Source organism: Oculina patagonica, chromosome 8, assembly GCF_052425735.1.
Source record: "Oculina patagonica isolate OP01 chromosome 8, crgOcupat, whole genome shotgun sequence".
NCBI classification, from domain to species: domain Eukaryota; kingdom Metazoa; phylum Cnidaria; class Anthozoa; order Scleractinia; family Oculinidae; genus Oculina; species Oculina patagonica.
In genome coordinates this window covers 5890491-5912633 of record NC_135765.1, presented here as the reverse complement: position 1 = coordinate 5912633, position 22143 = coordinate 5890491, and the positions used below count along the sequence as shown (strand labels likewise).

Sequence of the window (22143 nt, the reverse complement as noted above, 5' to 3'; positions counted from 1 at the left end):
GTTTATTTTCGGGTGAACTTTAGCGGTCTTTTGTGTTGTGTGACTTGTTTCGCGGGGCTAAAGTGACAAATGATGCGACAAATTCCCGCCCTGTTTTAAACATAACATAAACATGATAAAACAAATCAGTTGGAAAGCACGTGCTCATGTTTTTGAAAGTGACACGCATGTCTGAACAAGAAACGTAAAACGGTCATGGTGTGGAGAAAGTTGCGACGAGGATTTCTGCTTTTAATTCCTATTTACGTTTGTCTTGTGTTCATTGGATTTTTTTCATTTATTTGGTCTAGCGCGAAAACTTCGTATGTACAACAATCGATCGCCGAACTGAAAGTCGTGTTTAACGAACCGGTTTCGCTGGGTAATGTTTGTTTCAATTCTTCCAATATTCCTGGAGTGTTAAATTTACATGTGTGGAACGACTTGTGCGGCTTGGATGTGGATCGTCTCCGTGAAACACCACTCTTTCCTCGCTATCCACATGAGAGATTATTCCTCAGAAATTTCCAAACTGTGCGTAATTTTGACAGCTACGGTCAGAGAATATTCGGCTTCATAGAACCTAAGGTTTCGGGGCTTTACACGTTCGCCGTTTCGTCCGACGATTCGTCAGAGTTGTGGCTCAGTTTCGATGAAAACCCTCATAATCTTCGCCTGATAGCAAGCGTTTTCTCCCCCCGAGAAAGTGCGTGGACGGACGAAAACGATTTTTCGAAATACCCAACGCAACAATCTCGTAACATCCGCTTGGTTGCTCATAAACGATACTTTGTTGAAGCACTGCACAAGCAAGGCGCTGGGAATGGTCGTATACAAGTTTATTGGAGAAAGCCGGGTTCCCTTAAACTCGAAACTATCACAGGGGATTATTTAAGCTCGTATTTTGATGACAGAAAGCTGTACACCAAACAAATTGACGAGGAAGGATTCGAAGCACTCACATGGACGCCCAGTCATGTAAAACAAAGTAAATATAAAGGGTTAGATCTGAGCAGTCAGTTTAACTATACCGCTCTTCCCTTTATCGACCGTAATGTTCTAAAAGGGATTTTAAAGTCGTGTTCTTACAAACCAAGTTATATTATTGAAAGAAACCTAAGCCGTTATGAAGGAGTGAATCTTGTACACAGCTCCTTTGTTTATCCAGTCGATAACACCTATCTGAATGAAGCAAATTCCCTTTGGTCGGAAGGGAACAAACTCGTCGATAATCAAACAGTGGATGATATTGTTGGAAAATTTATGGACAACTTCCAGATTTCCCAAAGGTGAGTTTGGTACTGTAGTTTCAATATGCAGTTATTCGCTGAGTTATTGAAAAGTCATCAATCACGGAATTTCGATTCTTATAGCTTAATTTGTTGTCTCTAGAAAAATATAAATCTCTTAATTAGAAGATACAAAATATTTGATTCATGTGAAGCCAATTCCATAGAGTTTTTTTTTAAGGGAATTTAGGGATATTGGTCATGACACATTACAGTCACGCAAATTGATCATAGACTCGCAAAATAATTTCATTTTCGTCGAAAATATCAGGTGCAAGAACGTGGCTCCACACCTCATGGAATAAATAATTAAACAGTTGTAAATTGAAGGCATTTTCATAAACATGGAAGCATCTATAAAGTTTAGACACGAAATTGTAGTCTCTATTTGCGGTCTACATTATATCTTTACGAGATTTAATCTTTTTAAGTGGTACTTTGTGATATTATCCTTACTATTTGTTTAATTACTGTATATTGAGAATATTGTTGTTGTAAGGTTAAGAATAAACACATCGCTAATAGATGACCTTGGGGACTAATGCCTATAATAAGGGTTAAGGGGGTGCCAGATTTAGAATGCAACTGCATTAGAAGGTATCCATGGCAATTCTGGAAATAGGAACCACGCAAGCAAGTGGCTGCTAACAGGCACTGTCGCACTGAGATGAATTTAGTGGATACAACTTGCCTAAAGGAATACTTAAATTACCTAGATACGAGTAGACCAAGAGGGAGGGAGGAGAGGGTGCAATACAGTGCAATGCACAACAACAGCCCTGTCACCCATACCCATGGTTTGCTACACAGCTAGGCCACATACTGCAGAGGGGGAAGACTGCTGGCCATTTTGGCTTGAGTTTCTACTTTGCCTAAATAATTTTTAGCCACATGTAAACTTAAGAATGAAAAGATAAAATATTACCCTGGTTGTAAAAGTGATTGTGTTTTGGTTCCAATTAGAACTGTCATTTGGGGTATAAAAAAAATTGATTTAAACTAAAAGTGAAGATCTATAAAAAGGCTATAGAAATAATTTCAAATATGCATGTACAGTATATTTTGTTTCAAGTATTTAGTGTCAATTTCCATTGTTAGGGTCAAGTATAGGTATTTGGTAAAAGGGCTTGGTAATTTTGGCTTACAGCTGTGTGATTTATCAGTGTGAAAGCTTAAGATCTGCACAGTACAAAGCTTGTAGCTTATCTTGAATAATAGCTTAGCTTATTATGACTTCACCTGGTCACAAAACTAATTTGAAAAGTTACTGGTGTTAATGATAATTAATTATAATTATTCTTGCAGTGCTGAAAAAACTATTTTCTTTTTATAGGAGATACTATTTGCAAAGGATAATTAACGTGGAGCAGAACCCAGATCCTAAGAAGGGAAATCGTTTTCTTCTTGAACTGCAATTAGGTCATCATGGATCAAATGAAAGTTTTCGTCTCTCAGAATATGTCTTTGTTTCAAATGGCACGGATGAGCTCTGTTTTCCTGAAGGCATGGAGTGGCGGAGAAATGCAACAATTTACTTTATACTCCCTGTAAAAAATCAGGGCAAGTGGGTTCATCACTTTGCTTCTCAACTTGCAAACATGTCTCGTCAGACTGGTGACTTTGGCTTTCATGTTGTCATTGTGGATTTTGATAGTGAAGACATTGACATTGATAAAGTTTTCAGTGTGTGGCCACTCCAAGATCGGTATACGCTGATCAAGTTGAATGGATCATTTCATAAGACGCTGGCACTTCAAAAGGCTGTTGAAGCTGTTCCAAATGATCAGGATATAGTATTTCTTTTTGATCTTCATATCGATGTTCCCATAGGACTATTGGACAGTGTACGGAAGGTGAGGTCCAAAGGTTTTTCTTTGTTAATGTAAGTCTTACTTTTAGGTTATCAATTTCTCCCTACTGTAACCAGTATTGGGATCAGTATAGGACATTTATGAAATGAAACGGTTTTTTAAGCCAATCTTTTTTTTTTACAAACTAAATTTTCGGTGACTTTACTGTTCATATTCATCATAGTTCAAAAGTTTGTTTGTGTTTGTGTGTTTGTTCTCCCTACTTATAAATTATGTATTTTGTCGGATGAAGCATTTGCCCCCTATTAGTAAAAATCTCATTTTAAATTATTGGAGTTGATGTTTTATATGATTGTGTTAATTAAGGTATTTGAAATTAACATGACTTAAATTAGCGCTAATTGACAGAAAAATTACTTCACAATAAAGGAAATTAACGGGTCAAACACAAAGGAAAAAAGAACTTGTTGAGACAACAGCCGGGGACAAGTTTACCTTAACTCAAAGAAATCTGACCACCTTGAACAGTTTTAGTGATCCGGCAGATTTCCACCCTGATGAAATTTTGCCTTTTCCTAAGAGTCAAGATGTCTGGACTGTATCGAGAAATTGGGGCCAAAATAATGTAAATTAAGGTCATGGAAATTAACACGCCACTTAATTAATGGTGCAGAAACTAAAGTTAACAAAAATTAACACGACTTAAATTAACGCAAATTTTTTAAATTCTTTTTAATTTCATGAAGCGTTACTTTCCTATAATATTAATAAGGTATTCATTGTATTACCCTTGCAATTATTTAAGAGCTATAGCCATTCTCATTTCAGCACTATTAAGGCTAACCAGAGTGCTGCAGTTCAAATTAATAGATTTACTTTTTTACCCGTTTTTATTATGTAAATAGCTAGCCATGTACATTGTCTTTTTTTTATCACATAAATAGATTTACTTTTTTTACCCATTTTTATTATGTAAATAGCTTCTTTTTTAACTTATTTTAACTTTAAATTATTAATTGTAATAGCTGTACAATGATAGGTTTAAGTTTTTTAAAGTTTTTTCTTAGTCAGGTGTCCACAATTAGTAGAGGGGACTTTTCCCCTCAGCTAAACATTTTTAGACACGATAATAAAGTTATTCATTCATTCATTCATTCATTAACCACATTGCTGTTTTACCGGTGATATAATAATATAGGCTAACTAGGCTCTAGCCAGAAAGTGATTGGTACCAATTCCTGTATTTGTTATAGTCTCCTCCCCACCATCCCCATGTTCATAAGCAGTTGGGATATACACTGTTCTGCTGACAAATCAACAGTGTTTTGGGGTACATGACTTGAGGCTTGGATATGACTTGGAAAGTGAATTTACAGATTAAGTGGTTTATTTGTATTTGTGTTTGCAGCACACCATTTTAGGCAAGGTGGCATATGCACCAGCTGTAGCCCGATTAGAATGTGGAGAGTTCCCAAGCGATCCTCATGGTTATTGGCAGGAAAATGGTTATGGGATTTTAGGTGTTTTCAAAAAGGACTGGGACAGATTTGGAGGTGAGTATCTGTTGTTAACCCTTAAAACCCCAAGAGTGCCAAGATCAAATTTCTCCTCACAATATCAGTACATAAACAAGAGAACAGGTAATGAGAATTGACAAATGATCACTAAAGGAAAAGTACTTTGATTATTTAACAAATTCTCCAACTAAAACTAAAGAAAAATGTATGAAAATAAGTAAAGAAAAACTTGTGTTTTGATATTGGGGCTTTAAGGGTTAAAACTCATTAACCCAACACTTTCAACCAATCATAATGCAGTTTCTCCACAAAAGACATGAATGTGAGTTGATCAAAGATTATGTATGAGCAAATCATCTCAACTATTTGTATGTGAATTACTTTAATTGGAGATCAATCCGAAAAAATTTTATGTTTCATATACAGCTATTCCAGTGACAATGTTAAGCCTATGTGACAAGGCCAATGAAGGTAGAATGGGTAGAATTTGGAAAGCAACACACCTGCTAAATACTGATGAGATTAACAACATGAGGAATTTGATTTATAACCTTTCCTCTTTATTTTAACATGTTACCCTTTGCCAAACTTTTTAAGCATAATTTCCCAAAATCTCAAAGCCCAGGAAGAGTAAAAAATCTTTCTAATTCAAGGCAAAAGTTTTCTTGAGGCCCAAAACAGCACTTCTTTTGTACAGTTGTAAAATAGAACTTTGTCAATTTCTAATTCTTTTCCTTGGATATGCAAAATTCATATGAATCAATACCCAGACTACCATTAATTTTGGTCTTGTTGTATAAGCTCTGATAATATCTCATGAAATAGCTGTACAAGTACATTGTATCAAGTTTGAAAGGACATTATTTATATCATTTTTATGTTCACAAACAGGTCATCTAAAGTCATCCCCTTTGTTACATGGTCAAATTCCCCTTCCCCCAACTTGTCACATCAGATACCACTCCCCTCCCTAGTCTTGTTGCTTTGAAGAAATTTGCTACTCTCCATGCAATTCTTGGTAATTCAATCTGAAGATGGCAGCAAATTAAATTACGACCAGAATCTTCTTGTAGCAGGCTGGCCTCATTAATAATTGTCAAGCAAAGCATAAAAAGGGAAATAGAAAAGATGGCAGCATAAAAACTGGGGTTGAGGTGCATCACACAGAATTCTAATAAACATGGTTTTCTTTGTCCAAAAGGCCTTCCCGGCTTGTGGGCCACTTAGTTTATTTTTATTTATTTTTTTAAATCTCATGGTGCGCATTTTCTGTTTGTAGTTTGTGACATATCTTTCCCTTATTTATATCCTTGTGTATACGCTGTATTCCAGAAACTCATGAACTGCAATTAGAATTTTAATTGACATGTCAATGAGTTGTCTCTGACTTTGCAGAATCTCCAGCAAATTCTGCAGCCTTTCTCCGCTTTTGTGCTGTATAAAAATTCTTCTCAATAGGGAAAACAAAACGTAATTTGATTTGGGTACTTAGCAGCATCATAAACCCATAAATTAATCACTCCGGCTAGTCACAAAGGACACAGAAAATCAAATAAACCAATCAAAATTCAAGTTAATACATAATGACGGCGCCCCGGGGGGGTACCCAAAAACGTTTTGTACGGGGAGGCTTCGCCTCGAGCTCTTACCCCTTTATATACCATTTTGCCAGAAATTGTACCCCTTTCGTATACCTTTTAATAAAAAAGATGCCCCTTTCATATACCTGGAAGTCATGGTACAATTTCTTGTCATTTTCAAGTAGCGCTAAATAAATTGAAATAATACAAACATAAATTGCATCTGTTCGAAATATTTTAATTAAAGGCCCTTTCAAAAAGCTAAATGACAGATTTCCATACCCTTTCGTATACCTAAAGTTGTGAAATCCCTACCCTTTTATATACCTGAAGCCTGAAAAAGGTACCCCTTTTGGGCGGAGCCTCCCCGTATAGGCCATTATAGGGAGTACTCCCCCGGGGGGGGGGGGGGCGCAAAGCGCGAGTCACGATTTCTGATTGGTTGAGAAAGTGGCGCGAATTTTATTAAACCAATCACTTAACGTAGTAATGCAAAGCCAATGCAAATGCGAACTACTTTCGACACTCAAGTAAAAACCGCTCAATGATACTGATGATAAGCTTATAAAAGTCACTCACAGCCCTTTCAAACGACGTCATATCTATGACCTCTATAATACGGGTACATGTACCTTCTAATACGGAAAGTTTAGTCTAAAGCCCTTTGTAGACTGCAAAACAGTCGTTTTTCCTCTAAAGTCGTCGGGAAAAGCGCTTATCGAATGCTAGACCTTCTCAAAGTCCTTTTAATTTTTTTCTCGTCGCTCGCTTCGCGACCTCCATCTCGGTCGCTTTGCGTGCTCGCTATCGATCGCCTTCCATTTATACGAGGTCGACTTGGAGCAACTATAAGGGAGACTACTTTGTAAAAGCCCGCGAGGGTTTCCTTAGTCTTCCTCCCTAATGCAGATTGTAACAGCACAGGGAGCTCAGACAAACTGTTTGTGTGCAGACTGTGCACATTTACATTTTTATAGAGAATGTATGGAATTTACTGAACGGTCTGTAGAATTGCGTGTAATGGCGCAAAACATGAACAAATTTGTGCTGAATAAATGTAAAGTTTTCCTACCTTTTGTGTAGTGTTGTTTTTTCGGCTCGAAATGGCGAATATGAGTCGACTGAAGGATATTTTGCTTTCGCTGTTTACTATACATCTAATTATATGGAAAGGGTGGAAACTCCGACTGCTCTAAAGTAGAACACTTCCAGCGCCGAGCCGATTTTCGACCTGATAATCCCATCGCACAGCTTTCAAACTACGCACCAGAAAAGAGGAAGGCTTGACGAATCTTCTCGTATCATTTGATCGAAAATTTATCTAAACTGTCCGGAACAAGCCCTCGAACGAAAACGGGTATCCACAATTTTTAAGCCGTCCAAATGCGTAGCACCAATTTGTGGTGCCGAAGGGAAAACGCTATTCCCCAGCCACTTTGTGATTGGATACAACTGAACAATGGTGGTTCAAGATTTTGTTTCGTGGAGAGGGAGGCAAAGGCAAAACCAATACTCAGTAGTGTAGGGAGTGATGTCAATGGTGCGACACAACCCAAGGCTCCTCCCGCAATTACGACGGCGATGTCGAAAGCGACGCATAATCATTTAAATATGCGCCGTTATAATTTTTATACGTCGAGGTAATTATAAAATAATCATACTGATTTAAGAAACGAGTAATTAAGTATCTAGATCATGTTTTATTTTTGCTTCTAATATATTGAGACGGCGTTCATTTTCTAAAGAAAAAGATATTTTACAGCCGTTGGAAAAAAAATATTAGACTTCAGTCATCTCACTTCGTTGTTTTACAGATTGCAAAACAAATCCCCAACATGTGAAACTTCCGTGCAGCGGGGTTGTCCCGACATGTTGCTCATCAACACAACAGAAACGTCAGTAAACAAAAAGCTAAATAAATAAGGATAACAACAGGCTCTGCACGAGAGTTTCATATGTAGGTGCATTGTTTTGCAACCTCTGTAAAACAACGAGGTGAGATGACTAAATTTCATTACAGTTTGTTTTCTTCGGTTGAAAAAAACATTTCTTTTCTTTGAAAAAATAAACGCTGTCTCAACATATTAGAAGCAAGCCAGCTTTAAAAATAAAGCACATATCGACTAGAATATGAACATTTTATAATTACTTCGACGTATAAAAATTATAACGGCGCATATTTAAATGATTATGCGTCGCTTTCGACATCGCCGTCGTAATTGCGGGAGGAGCCTTGGGTTGTGTCGCACCATTGACATCACTCCCTACACTACTGAGTATTGGTTTTGCCTTTGCCTCCCTCTCCACGAAACAAAATCTTGAACGACCATTGTTCAATTGTATCCAATCACAAAGTGGCTGGGGAATAGCGTTTTCCCTTCGGCACCACAAATTGGTGCTACGCATTCGGACGGCTTAAAAATTTTGGATACCCGTTTTCGTTCGAGGGCTTGTTCCGGACAGTTTAGATAAATTTTCGATCAAATGATACGAGAAGATTCGTCAAGCCTTCCTCTTTTCTGGTGCGTAGTTTGAAAGCTGTGCGATGGGATTATCAGGTCGAAAATTGGCTCGGCGCTGGAAGTGTTCTACTTTGGAGCAGTCGGAGTTTCCACCCTTTCCATATAATTAGATGTATAGTAAACAGCGAAAGCAAAATATCCTTCAGTCGACTCATATTCGCCATTTCGAGCCGAAAAAACAACACTACACAAAAGGTAGGAAAACTTTACATTTATTCAGCACAAATTTGTTCATGTTTTGCGCCATTACACGCAATTCTACAGACCGTTCGGTAAATTCCATACATTCTCTATAAAAATGTAAATGTGCACAGTCTGTACACAAACAGTTTGTCTGGGCCCCCTGTGATCGAAGGCGCGAAGCGCCGATCATCAGGTGAGCCTCGCACGTGCGAGGCGAGAAAATCTTTTAGCGTCTCTCCCCGGCCCCAGTCTCACTCACAGTTATGATATTGGCGAATGTCAGTCGTTTCGCCTACAAGTATTTTCGCCTACAGGTCGATTCGCCTACAGTGAAGTCGATTCGCCTACACGACCTGAGTTGTTTCGCCTACACAAAAGTCGATTCGCCTACACTTTTTTTCTCGAATTTGAAGACTTCATCTTTAGTAAGGCGTATTTCTTAAGGTTGCGATCGGGGATTTTTATATACTCGCCGGTCACGCGTAATGTTTGACTAGTATGGACTAGGAAGAAGACACAAGGCCTGGGACCGAGAAAGGATGTTCTCGCATCGCGCATAGCTTAGCGGTGCTACCTACGAAAAGAATTTTTTTCATAAAGACATGAGGCAAATGTGTTACTCTGATTGCTTTAAAAGTCGCAAGAACATCTTTTCAAGGGAATGCATGGGTGAACTGGTTTTACAATAAAGCATACTACGTCTTCACACTTAAATAACTTTTTTATTTTAGTTCATAGTGGCCCTTAACCTAGTTTTTGACAACAGTTCTAATCTTACTCTTTGTACTTAATTCAAACTAACTTTTGCTACAATTTCTTACGTGGCAAATGCTATTAATTGCTACTATTAAATAGATATTCCTAAGACCCTTATTGTTTCCTAATGGTTAAAAAAATACAACTTTTAGTGCGCGATCCTAGGACTAAATTAAAGCGTTAAACAAACACTTTAAGTTCTTAATTGTTCTTAACCTAGCTTATTATTGACATCAATTTTAAACTCTACTACAATTTCCAATGAGGGAACTACTACTCTACTACTACAGTGTACTACTACTCCTTAATGGCTCCGTGATGGTCCATTAAGATACGCGCATTGCTTAAGTAAAAGTAAAATTATGGTGTGTGACAAATAAGAACTTAGTCTGCTCGCTCTTTATTTGTTTGCTTCGGCCACATACCATCAAGTTAAGGTAAACTTTATTAATATTGAACTTTATTTAGGTATTCCTCTCTTCTATCTTTCGGAACATAGCAAGCTTTGATGTAGGCGAATCGACTTTGGTGTAGGCGAAACAACTCAGGTTGTGTAGGCGAATCGACTTCACTGTAGGCGAATCGACCTGTAGGCGAAAATACTTGTAGGCGAAACTACCGGATTCCATATTGGCTCCAGACCTCTCGCTCTCGTTCGAATACCGAGCGCGTTCGCAAAAGATACGACTGTTTTGCGGTCTAAGCGCTTTGTTGTCCATATCAGTATATGCAAAGGAAGGTACTCTGAAGTGAATCATCCTCTCGTTCAATGTCTGGGAGATGAGGCATTTCTGTAAAACAAACTAATATTTCTCTTTGATTTGCTTCTTAGGAATGAACGTTAAAGATTTCACCACAAAGTGGGGAGGTGAAGATTGGGATCTCATCGATCGAGTGTTCTCTGCACAACTAGAAATCGAAAGACTCAAACAACCTGGCCTGTTTCACTACTATCACTCTCATGCGGGAATGTGGCAATAATGTAAGATTCTAAGTTCCAGAGATGAGCTGGCCTAATGGTTGGCACATTGGACTCTGGGTCGAGCAACCCGGGTTCGAGTGCTGGTTAATCAGGGGCATAGTGTTGCGTACTTAGGCAAGAATCTTTACTCTCACGGTGCTTCTCTCCACCCAGAGGTATGTATGGGTACCGGAGATCTGTTTGGGAAACCAGACAAAATGCCGGGAGCTAACTTACAACGGACTGGTATCCCATCCAGGGGGAGTAGCTATACTTATAAGTCGCTTCATCAGTGTTACGGAAACTGGGGTAAGCCTGGCTGCTCGTGCTTGTTTTCGACGGATAGTTACGCAAAAGACATCTTTTACATCTAAAGCGCCGACAAAAAACTTAAGAGAACCGTCGTACTGGACAATGGATAAAGCCGGAGAAACCAGTTAATGTGGACCCTGCAATTGTTATTGATATCCAACGTAAACAGCTTCGTATTAACAGCGAACAAAACGTTTGGTCTTCAGTATAACCAACTTGCATTCTTTTAGCATACACAACCCAATCAAAGCTCGCTTCCCAGAGACCTCGACAAGAGAAAAATGAAACAAATAATGAGCGTTCAAATGATTTTTCGTTTCTTGGTTGAACGTGAATCGTCGCCGAACACGATGAACAAGGAACTGACTCGCTGTTCCTTTAGACTTAGAAGACTTCGGCCGCATAGCAGTTACAGAGTATTCATAAAAAGACGCAGAACTTTGATACCTTGTTTATGCTCGCATGGAAAAACCTTCAGGTGTTAGGACGAAAATCTTCGCGGACTGAAGGCAATAACTTCCACTTCTGACTTATTTTCGAGAGGACAACACTTTTCTTTCAACATGGCACAGATTTCTTATAACGTGATTGGTACGTTTTTCGTCTAGTCAACACCGAAAATGTTCGGACTTTCAATGTTGAATTTTTGACAAAAAATTCGGACGATTTTTTAAACACATTTCGGGCGTCTGTTAATTCTTGAAGTTTAGGACTTGATACAACTCTGAGATGAATAATGTTAAAAGTACTAAACAAAGCTCCCTCAAATGGAACACAACAAACTGCAAGTCACATACCGTAAGCAAACAGAACAAATTGAAAAGTTCTTGATCGAGAACACGGCAGTGAAAAAAGCTCAGAGCCTGAAGAACCAGAACTAATGACTTTGAAGACCTAGTCATACAGTTTGAAGGAAGACGATAACTAAACTATTAAGTGTATTTATTATTTAGCCTGTGGTGTCTTCAAAATCGTAGTTGTTTTTAAAATGCTTATTTTGTCGTAATATGTTCAATTACATAATCAAGTTTATGGGTCCGAAAATCTTCGTTGTTGAAGTGAGCTTTCAAGAAATTTTAGGGGGAGGCGCTCCCTTCCCCAACATTCCTCCCGGGTCGCCCACTACCTAAAGCAACATTAAAACGAATGGGGTCTCCTCTCCTCTCCTCTCCTCTCCTCTCCTCTCCTCTCCTCTCCTCTCCTCTCCTCTCCTCTCCTCTCCTCTCCTCTCCTCTCCTCTCCTCTCCTCTCCTCTCCTCTCCTCTCCTCTCCTCTCCTCTCCTCTCCTCTCCTCTCCTCTCCTCTCCTCTCCTCTCCTCTCCTCTCCTCTCCTCTCCCTCTCCTCTCCTCTCCTCTCCTCTCCTCTCCTCTCCTCTCCTCTCCTCTCCTCTCCTCTCCTCTCCTCTCCTCTCCTCTCCTCTCCTCTCCTCTCCTCTCCTCTCCTCTCCTCTCCTCTCCTCTCCCTCTCCTCTCCTCTCCCTCTCCTCTCCTCTCCTCTCCTCTCCTCTCCTCTCCTCTCCTCTCCCTCTCCTCTCCTCTCCTCTCCCTCTCCTCTCCTCTCCTCTCCCTCTCCTCTCCTCTCCTCTCCTCTCCTCTCCTCTCCTCTCCCTCTCCTCTCCTCTCCCTCTCCTCTCCTCTCCCTCTCCTCTCCTCTCCTCTCCTCTCCTCTCCTCTCCCTCTCCTCTCCTCTCCCTCTCCTCTCCTCTCCCTCTCCTCTCCCTCTCCTCTCCTCTCCTCTCCTCTCCTCTCCTCTCCTCTCCTCTCCTCTCCTCTCCTCTCCTCTCCTCTCCTCTCCTCTCCTCTCCTCTCCCTCTCCTCTCCTCTCCTCTCCTCTCCTCTCCTCTCCTCTCCCCTCTCCTCTCCCCTCCTCCCCTCTCCTCTCCTCTCCTCTCCTCTCCTCTCCTCTCCTCCCCCCCCTCCCCCCTCTCCTCTCCTCTGACGTTAGACGTGGCCCAACCGCTGTAGGCGTCGCCAGGGTAAGTTTCGTATATTTGCTGCAAATGCCTGCATGTTCCATAACATCTTTGAGTAAGTCTCTGACATAGAATCGGTCCACACAGTTCCAAGCGATGAATTTCGTGAAATGGTCTACTCCACAAGGAATTTCAGCTTTATTTTTTCCGTTGTTATAAGGTGTTAACGCGTTATAACAACGAAACGAATAGAGCTGTTTTTACCGAAAACAGCTACAGGTTAAAAATCTGTTTATTAAGATTCGTCAAAATAAAAGTCGAGATTCCGAAATCAGATAAAATTGCTTCTCTAAACAATTAATTTTCCATTTGACTGCCCTTTCTGTCTCCCAGAGTCTGAAAAACAGCTGCCGGGCGGGCCCTTTTTAGTTCAATTAGAAAGAAGAAAATTGAATGATTTATTTTCATCACAACATGGCAGCAGGAGGGAACCTGTTGGCGAGCAGTAATAAGTCAGCGTGGTGCGTTTCTTTTTATTTGAAAACAGTAATTTGCATTTTAAAACAATTATACGACGAGCAGCTGCTCATAGATAGCCTCAAGAGCCAAGCCTGAATTTGAGCTCTCATCTGGTCGCTTACTTGCGGAGTCTCTCTCTCGTGAACAACTAAAAAAGCGACCAGAGAAAACTGCTGAAATTCCAGGCTTAGATAAATTGGAGGGTGTTTGCAAATTTCAGTTCGTCAGGACTAAATCCTTAACAGGTCTCGCATCGTTTCACATTGTTTCACAAAGCTCTGGACTGCTTGCCTAGAATTATTAATTTTATGAATATTTAATTACACGGTTTAAAAAGGTGGATCCGCAGTGCACGTGAAGCGCAAAGTTTCGTTACCCGGAACCTTCAAGCTACCTTACCATTAATGCATTTGGCTCCATTTTGGCGGAGCAGCAATTAGTATTTCTCTTACAGTTGAACTCAGTATCCTTAACGTTTGGGTCATTTCGGAGTAATTATAATGTCGGTGTCTTTTTCCATGAATGTGGCTTTTTTTAAAAAGAAATGTAATATTCATCCCTTGCTCGATGGCGTTGTGCAGGGGAACAATTTAACACCTAAAGACAGACGTCTGACTCAAGCTAGTATTAAAAAAGTAATTACAGCACTGTTTGTAGCTCTAGTTACCAAGTTGGAAATCCAAAAAAAAATCAGCTTGAGAAATCATCCTCTTTACAGGCCATTTCTTTTGGCTACTATTTCGCCCCACCGAGACCGGAAGGCTTACTTGAGAGCTTTGTCATATTTCGGGAAAAGGGCGAGGCTTATCTTTTCGGATGAAACTGAGAGAATCTTGCGTTTCGTAAAGACTTGGGCGAAACAAGTTTCTTATATTATGAGGGATAATATTTTCGGAAGCTGACGGTGTGTTAAACCTGTTTATATTGCGCAAGGCAATCACCTGACTGTGCGTGACCTTCGGACACGATGGACTTTTTTTCATTTTTTTTTTACAATATTTATTTGAGAACGCGATATGCTTTATGGGGTGATGGGCAGGACGTAATTTTCCTTGGCGATTTAAAGAAACCTTAAATTGAAAATTAGTGTTATAACCAGAAAAAAACGACAATGTTATTTATTGCAAAATGTAAACAAACTCCCCAGCCGGCAAGCTGAACTGGCGCATGCATCTGACCGGCTATTTTTGGCGATCTACGCACGGTTTTATTTTACAGTATAAAGTTAAACTGAAAGAAATCAGTTATAATGGTTCTAGATTGAAAAAACGAGTGTTATTATGGGGAAAAATCGTAAAATATAACCTGATAACATTGAAATGAAACCGAAATTCGAAAGCACATGGTACTGTTTTGAAAAGCACACGCATGCGTCACGTCTGATTGAACGGAACTAAGAGAACATGCAACGGGGCTTTCCTACAAATTACCTTAACCTGCCATCAGACAAACCTGTCATGGCTTGGAGGACGGTGCGCCGAGGATTTCTGCTTTTAGTTCCTATTTATGTTATTCTAGTGTTCGTTGGATTTTTTTCATTTATGTGGTCTCGCGCGAAACCTCCGTATGTGGAACATTCGATTAGTGAGGGTGTCGTGTTCAACGAACCAGTTTCGCTTTTCAACATGAATGTTTCTTTCAATAATTCTACTAATATTCCTGGAGTGTTGAATTTACATGTGTGGAACGATTTGTGCGGTTTGGATGTGGATCGTCTTCGTGAAACACCACTCTTTCCTCGCTATCCACATGAGAGATTATTCCTCAGAAATTTCCAAACTGTGCGTGATTCTGACAGCTACGGTCAGAGAATATTTGGCTTCATAGAACCTAAGGTTTCGGGGCTGTACACGTTCGCCGTTTCGTCCGACGATTCGTCAGAGTTGTGGCTCAGTTTCGATGAAAACCCTCACAATCTTCGCCTGATAGCAAGCGTTTTCTCCACCCGAGAAAACGCGTGGACGGACGAAAGCGATTTCTCGAAATACCCAACGCAACAATCTCGTAACATCCGCTTGGTTGCTCATAAACGATACTTTGTTGAAGCACTACACAAGCAAGGCGCTGGGAATGGTCGTATACAAGTTTATTGGAGAAAGCCAGGCTCTCTAAGACTCGAAACTATCACAGGAGACTATTTAAGCTCGTATTTTGATGACAGAAAGCTACACACAAAACAATTTGACGAGGAAGGACTCGAAGCACTCACATGGACGCCCAGTCACGTTAAGCAAAGTAAATATGAAGGATTAGATTTTAGCAGTCAGTTTAACTACACCGCTCTTCCCTTTATCGACCGTAATATCGTAAAAGGAATTTTAAAGTCATGTTCTTACAAACCAAGTTATATTATTGAAAGAAACCTGAGCCGTTATGAAGGAGTGAATCTCGTACATGAATCCTTGGTTTATCCAAACGATAACACTTATCTACAGCAAGCGAATGTCGCTCGATCAAAAGGAAATAGACTCATTGATAATCAAACTGTGAGTGATATTGTTGGAAAGTTTATGGCTAACTTCCAGAGTTCACAAAGGTGAGTTTTACAGTTCGAATGTTTTTTTCAGTTTCGTGCACTCGATCACAAGACCAAGCTGGGATTTATATCTTGAGCTAATACGCTATCGAATTTCAACTCTTATACCATTGTTGTCTTTCAGAAAATGTAATTCTGGAAAAAGATAAGTTACGTTTGATTTATTTGATAGCAACTCCATAGAGATTCTGTAATTTCATAACATTTTTCAGCATAAGTTTAGTCACGCGAATTGATCTTCAAGAGTTCGAAAATAATTTTATTTTCGTCGAAAAATTAGATGCAAAAACGTGGCTTTTCACACCTCGTTTGATCAATAATTAAACAATAGTACACACTCAGTTTGGGGCTATTTTTACAATATTCATAAAAAAATAATATTTAAAGCACAAGATTTAAGTCTCTAGTTTCCTAATCTATGTGCGAATTTATCGGTACACAATTTAATATTCTCAGTTTATTGATATTCAAACATGAATTTCCATATGTTTGCAATACATTATTGTAAACTAGCTGTCTGTAAATATTGAATACAATGTAAATTGTTGTTTTGTCTATATAGAATTTTTCAATTAGCTAGGGTAAATTAAGCTACATGTACAATATTACGCTGGCTGAAAACCAATCGCAGTGCATTTTAAAAGTCCCCAGTGCAAATATATTTCAAGTACAAGATACTTAAAATGTTCCTAGAGATTCAAATATGTAGAAGATTTGTCAAGAAAACTGTTTGTCGTAAAGGGTCAAGTGTAGGAATTCGTCAAAAGCACCCCATCAATTTAGCTAAATGGGATAAAAATTATATCCTTACCGCTATGTCATTTTTTGAAAGCAGAAACTTAAGAACTGTAGATTCCAAAGTGGCTGAAAAAGTACCGTATAATTCCGGTTATAAGCCCTGGGCTTATACAACTTCGTAAGGGGTTTTGGGTGGGCTTATAAATGGAGGGGCTTATATCCGGGAGGGCTTATAAGCGGAATGAAAAAAATGTTTCGAAAAGGGCCACGGGAGTGTTGATCGAAATACGTTTTTAAGTTAAAAATGCATAATAAAGCAACATTTAGCCATGTTCAGTAATGTCATCCAGTAGAGGGGGGCTTATATCCGGGGGGGGGGGCTTATAATCGGATGTATTTTTTTGTTTCCAAGTAGATGGGCCTATAACCGGGGGGGCTTATAAACGGGGGGGCTTATAACCGGAATTTTACGGTATGTGTTCTTGGACCCTCATACAAAGTTTATGCTTTGGTAATCTGCGTAATGTGACATGATGGTGTGCTTTTGTAGTCAGAAAACCTTAACTTATGATAATTACACTTAAAAGGAGGCCTAATATATGAGCTGTATGGTTTCTTTAATATTGGTCTCCTTGCATGCTGCTCTATATTAAAATGTTTATATAAATTTTTATACTGATAATTAACATGTGGGAACTTTTTAAAACTTTAAAATATAAAGAGAATTAAAAGGATAATCTTCACAAAAGAAATTATTAAGTGCAACATGAGATAAATTAAAATGTTTGTTATAGTCTAACTGAACTATTTTCTTTTGGCAGGAGCTACTATTTGCAAAGCGTCCTTAACGTTGAGCAGAACCCGGATCCTCAGAAGGGGAATCGCTTTCTTCTTGAACTTCAGTTAGGTCTTCATGGATCAAATGAAAGTTTTCGTTTCTCAGAATATGTCTATGTTCCAGAGGGGAAGGATGAGCTCTGTTTTCCCGAAGGCATGGAGTGGCAGAGAAATGCAACAATTTACTTTATACTCCCTGTAAAAAACCAGGGCAAGTGGGTTTACCACTTTGCTTCGCAAATTGCAAACATGTCTCGTCGGACTGGCGACTTTGGCTTCCATGTGATTATTGTGGATTTTGATAGTGATGACATTGACATTGATAAAGTTTTTAGTGTGTGGCCTCTTAAAGAACGATATACATTGATCAAGTTAAATGGACCTTTTTACAAGACTCTGGCGATCCAGAAGGCTGTCCAAGCTGTTCCACATGATCAGGATATAGTATTTCTTTTTGATCTTCACATTGACGTTCCTATAGGACTATTGGATAGTGTACGAAAGGTGAGGTCCAAAGATTACTTTTAACTTGTAAGTCCCACATTTAAGATGTATTGAATTTCATTCATCTAATGTACCAAATGTTTTGTTAAACATTACATGTAATTATCCCCCCAGGATTTGGTGGTGCATGTGTATATGAAGGCAAATTGCACCTTTGTTGTTTTTGATTTATTTTCAATTTTTGCCTGACTGCTTTGAAGTTGATTTCGTAAATACTAGTTATGCAACGCTTTCGAGTGGAATACTAAACAACTATTCCACAAGCGCGTTGGATATGAGATGGTAGATCGCCAACAAGGTGCGTAGTGCCGAGTTGGCTATAATGATCTCATATCCAACAAGCGCGAGTGGAATAATTGTTTTATTAAAATTGCCCAAAGAATTGCAATATTTGAGCTTACCAGCTGTTTTTGTTGACACGTATCGGCTACCATATTTTTGGTGAATGGTATATGAGCTCATAAACCATTGCCTGTTAACCAATCAAAACTCAGGAATGGCAATATACCATTGCTAGTTTTTAATAATATGGAATATTCCATAGTTTACCACGAGAAAGTGTTGTGTAACTATTTTATACCATGAAAATATGCTTTTTGCTATAGATGTCAGTGTTAGCTCCTTGATGGATGGATGTAAGATTGAACATTTTGGTTTGACCCCTGGCTAGGGCCACTGTGTAGTGTTCTTGAGCAATACACTTTACTCCCACGCTACCCCTTGATCTCCAACCAAGTGTATAATCGGGTTAAATCTGGGGATGGGGGTAAGCCTGCAATGGACTTGCATCCCATCCAGGGAGAAGTTGAAATGCTGAAACTCATTTGATGCTAGAACACACTAGATTTATGAAGGTAATAGCCCATACCAATAACTATTTATTTCGGCTGAGGTGTCTGAACATAAACTTTTGTGCAATATGATTTTATTGATTTGAATGTAATGTTTTCTGTTTGCAGCACACCATTTTAGGCAAGGTGGCATATGCTCCAGCTGTTGGTCGATTAGAATGTGGAAAGTTCCCAAGCGATCCTCGTGGTTTTTGGCAGGATGATGGTTATGGGATTTTAGGTGTTTTCAAAAAGGACTGGGACAGATTTGGAGGTGTGTACTTGCAAGTCATTTAAAAACTCACTTATAGTACTATGGAGACCATTTACATTTCATTTACAAATTATGTACCATGGTTGAAAGAACTAAGTCAATTGGTGACATCATGTGTGCTCCTTATAGTCACATAATCAGATTAACACAACTTCCACACCCTCACAGCAGCTTGTCACAATAGACACCACTCCCATCCCTTGGCATGGGTTACTAGAACCACATTATCTTACCCTAATTCATCTCATCTTAGAATGGTAGCAAGTTTGAATACAAGCACCTTTCTTGAAGCAAATATTTAAATAATAAATAATTTTATAATTACCAGGCTGAGTATTAAAATTTCAGTTTAGCTTCAAACTTTTGTTTTTGAAACTCCCTCACCCACTGAATTTCCAATGGTCTTCCTTGAAGAGGGTATGGACATTCTCTGTAATTGCACATTTAATAAATGTAGATACATGCAAACAGAGGTGACCATGAAGTAAATCTGATCTCTAGGGATTAAGTCATTCTTGTAGGACAAGCTAATGTTCCTTTTTATTTGCTTCTTAGGAATGAACGTTAAAGATTTCACCACAAAGTGGGGAGGTGAAGATTGGGATCTCATCGATCGAGTGTTTTCTGCACAACTTGAAATTGAAAGACTCAAACAACCTGGCCTGTTTCACTACTATCACTCACATAAGGGGATGTGGATATTCTAGTTTCAGTTGTTCAGAATCTGATTAACACTTATTCAGGAATATAGGTAAATCAAGGTTTTTATTTCCTGGTGCTTTTCGCTGCTAATTTGAAATTCGTCGAAGTCAAAATTGAAGAACATGAATAATAAAGAGCAAACTGGAGTTTGCTGAAAAGTTACAAAACTGAAAAGGCATTCACCTAATCCTGGATTGGCAAGCATATTTTACTTAATTTATGCTTTGAACAACTGGGCCCTGCTTTTTGAGTGAATGATAAATTTAGCATCTCACAACAGGTTGAGATGCTGAGAGAGAATTAATTCTGACATTCTATCAAGCAATGACCACGACAGTGGAAAAGAAATATAATGTGAATTGGACAAGTTGACCAAGAGTGCAGTTTTCTAAAATGCGAAAGCTCTCTTGGGAAGGTATTTCACAAATCAGATTTTTAATATTATTGTTCATATTTATTTAAGAGACAAATACGTAGTGGATTTTAGCTTTTTTATATACAAATCAAAATTACAGAAGCTGTAAATTTATTTCTCGTTTTACCCCATCATCAAACATCTGAAAAATAATTTGAATGAATTTATTTATCTGCAAAAAACAAAAATTGCAGGAGAGTCAGGATTACTCTCCAGTAGCTTAACATGTAATTTTTTTCAAAATCAGCAATGTTGCTCATTTCATCATGCTCGTTCTATTTTTTGGTATTTAAAAAGCAGCAAAGTCTTGTCCAATCTAAATGATAAGGAGATTATAGTTTATTTATTTATTTGCAATTATTGTTATTAAATTAGAATATTATGAAATTGTTGAGATCAAATTTACATTTTTATTCAGAATTACGGTTGTGATCCCTGTTGCCCTATGGGAGAGGGCATTTTCCGTTAAAGTAAACAATTCTTTTAATGATAATGATAATGATAATGGTTTATTTAAAGGGAATGTGTCATAGATTTTAACCAAACTTAGGCCTAGGAAATAGCCATCAAATTCGTTGAGATATATAAAATAACCTCTTAATACAGTGAAGGAATATTTAAATAACACACCAAATGCAAAAGAAGGTACGGATGGCCAAAAGTGTCCAAGATTGAAATGATATTGCGATATAGGATTTCGAAATATGGTCCGGCGGAACAGGTTTCAAAGTTAATCCTGCCTGCTTGTAACTTTAAATCATAATGCCCGGGAGACACATTTGGCTGCAATGAAGTTTTGCTTTTGTGATTTATATTCAAAAAATTAATTTCTTTGCAAACAGTTAGTTTCATAGCCAATATAGGACAAAATTCAATAGCATAAAATTAACTTAGCCGTGACACAGTCCCTTTAACAGATACAACATGTGGCTCTTCTCTGTTAAAAAACTCCATTAGTATCTAAAAGTTAATATAGAAAAATATAAATTACTAAGAATTTAAAAACTAGAGGTAAAAATAATATTGCCTGCAAGAAGGCTCATGTCTGGGGCCTCATGCAGTGTTTGCTTGCTGGCTGGCAACGCTGACCTCTTCTGCGTGAGGACCTTAACATGGGCCTGGCTTCCTTTTTGTATGATTTCTTTTTTTAAAAAATCTTTTATCAGTTTACTACCACGTTTAATTTAATTACAACCTGTGATAATTAGTGCTTTTTACAATTATGTAAAAATAATTGTAATAAAGATGCCCGTAGGTACATTAGTATTTATACCAAATTGAAGAAACGTTGACCCTGTGAAAAGCATAAACCATGAACGGTAACACCGAATAGGATTCTGGGTAGACAGCATTGGTAAGCTTTGTAATATTCCATTTATTGATAATCAAGATATTTTCTTCTTTTGGGACCTTAAGAGCATGATTTATGCAAGCTGTCTTATTACAATGTTCATTCTGTCGCAGGCGACGATAACTTTTGTCTGATTTCCCAGTAAACATTTGGGTCGCATCGTTTATGGTTTATGCTTTTTATGGGTCAACCTTTCTGCAATCAGGTGTATATTAATTATATGTTGCTTGTTTGTGTTGCGTTTTTCCGACCCTAATATCGTAATGTATTTTACGTAATTTGGCTTCCTAGTCTTGTTAACTCCTTAGTTATGTTAGGAAGCCAACGCCCTTTTAACTTTAATTTCTATTCTATGTAAAAGTCTTCCCTTTTTATGTGTAGGGTTAATAAAAATTGTTGTTGTTAAATAAAGATTGTTGTTTTTCTACATAATAATTTATATTTGCAAAATTTGGATTTTGTTGTCATTATTGTAGGAGGGCCATTGGTTTATCAGTTGTGTTGAATTGCGGTCGTTCGCCTACGAGTGGATTCGCTAACAACCAGTTCGCTAATGTCTTAGGTCGATTCGCCTACGTCTGAAGTCGTTTCGCTAATCAGCTGTAGTCACCCTT

General features: G+C 38.5%; 2 protein-coding genes across 3 annotated transcripts in view; both read left to right on the top strand.

The window, feature by feature from the left end:
• The window catches only part of LOC144663412 (cholesterol 24-hydroxylase-like), a 35814-nt gene that overhangs the window by 6288 nt on the left and 7383 nt on the right, over positions 1-22143 (top strand). The window lies entirely within an intron of this gene.
• LOC144663401 (beta-1,4-N-acetylgalactosaminyltransferase 3-like) lies at positions 176-20632 on the top strand. Of its 2 annotated transcripts, XM_078524331.1 has the most exons (5): positions 176-1268; positions 2602-3121; positions 4488-4632; positions 10470-10619; positions 17438-17577. In XM_078524331.1, the coding sequence occupies exons 1-4, from the start codon at positions 196-198 to the stop codon at positions 10616-10618; spliced, it is 1887 nt and encodes a 628-aa protein (XP_078380457.1). In that variant the 5' UTR covers positions 176-195; the 3' UTR covers position 10619; positions 17438-17577. The 2 variants fall into 2 exon arrangements, with proteins under 2 accessions (XP_078380457.1, XP_078380456.1); XM_078524330.1 differs by lacking the exons at positions 176-1268; positions 2602-3121; positions 4488-4632; positions 10470-10619 and adding exons at positions 13886-15878; positions 18917-19061; positions 19617-20632 and having other exon boundaries at positions 17438-17957.

What these genes read in the sequence shown, in the direction of transcription:
- LOC144663401 (XM_078524330.1), top strand. Translation starts at nt 14,746, where the DNA reads ATGCAACGGGGCTTTCCTACAAATTACCTTAACCTGCCATCAGACAAA. An exon ending in AACTTCCAGAGTTCACAAAG is followed by an intron (nt 15,879 to 17,437) that starts GTGAGTTTTACA and finishes TTCTTTTGGCAG; the next exon opens with GAGCTACTATTTGCAAAGCG. An exon ending in TATTGGATAGTGTACGAAAG is followed by an intron (nt 17,958 to 18,916) that starts GTGAGGTCCAAA and finishes TTCTGTTTGCAG; the next exon opens with CACACCATTTTAGGCAAGGT.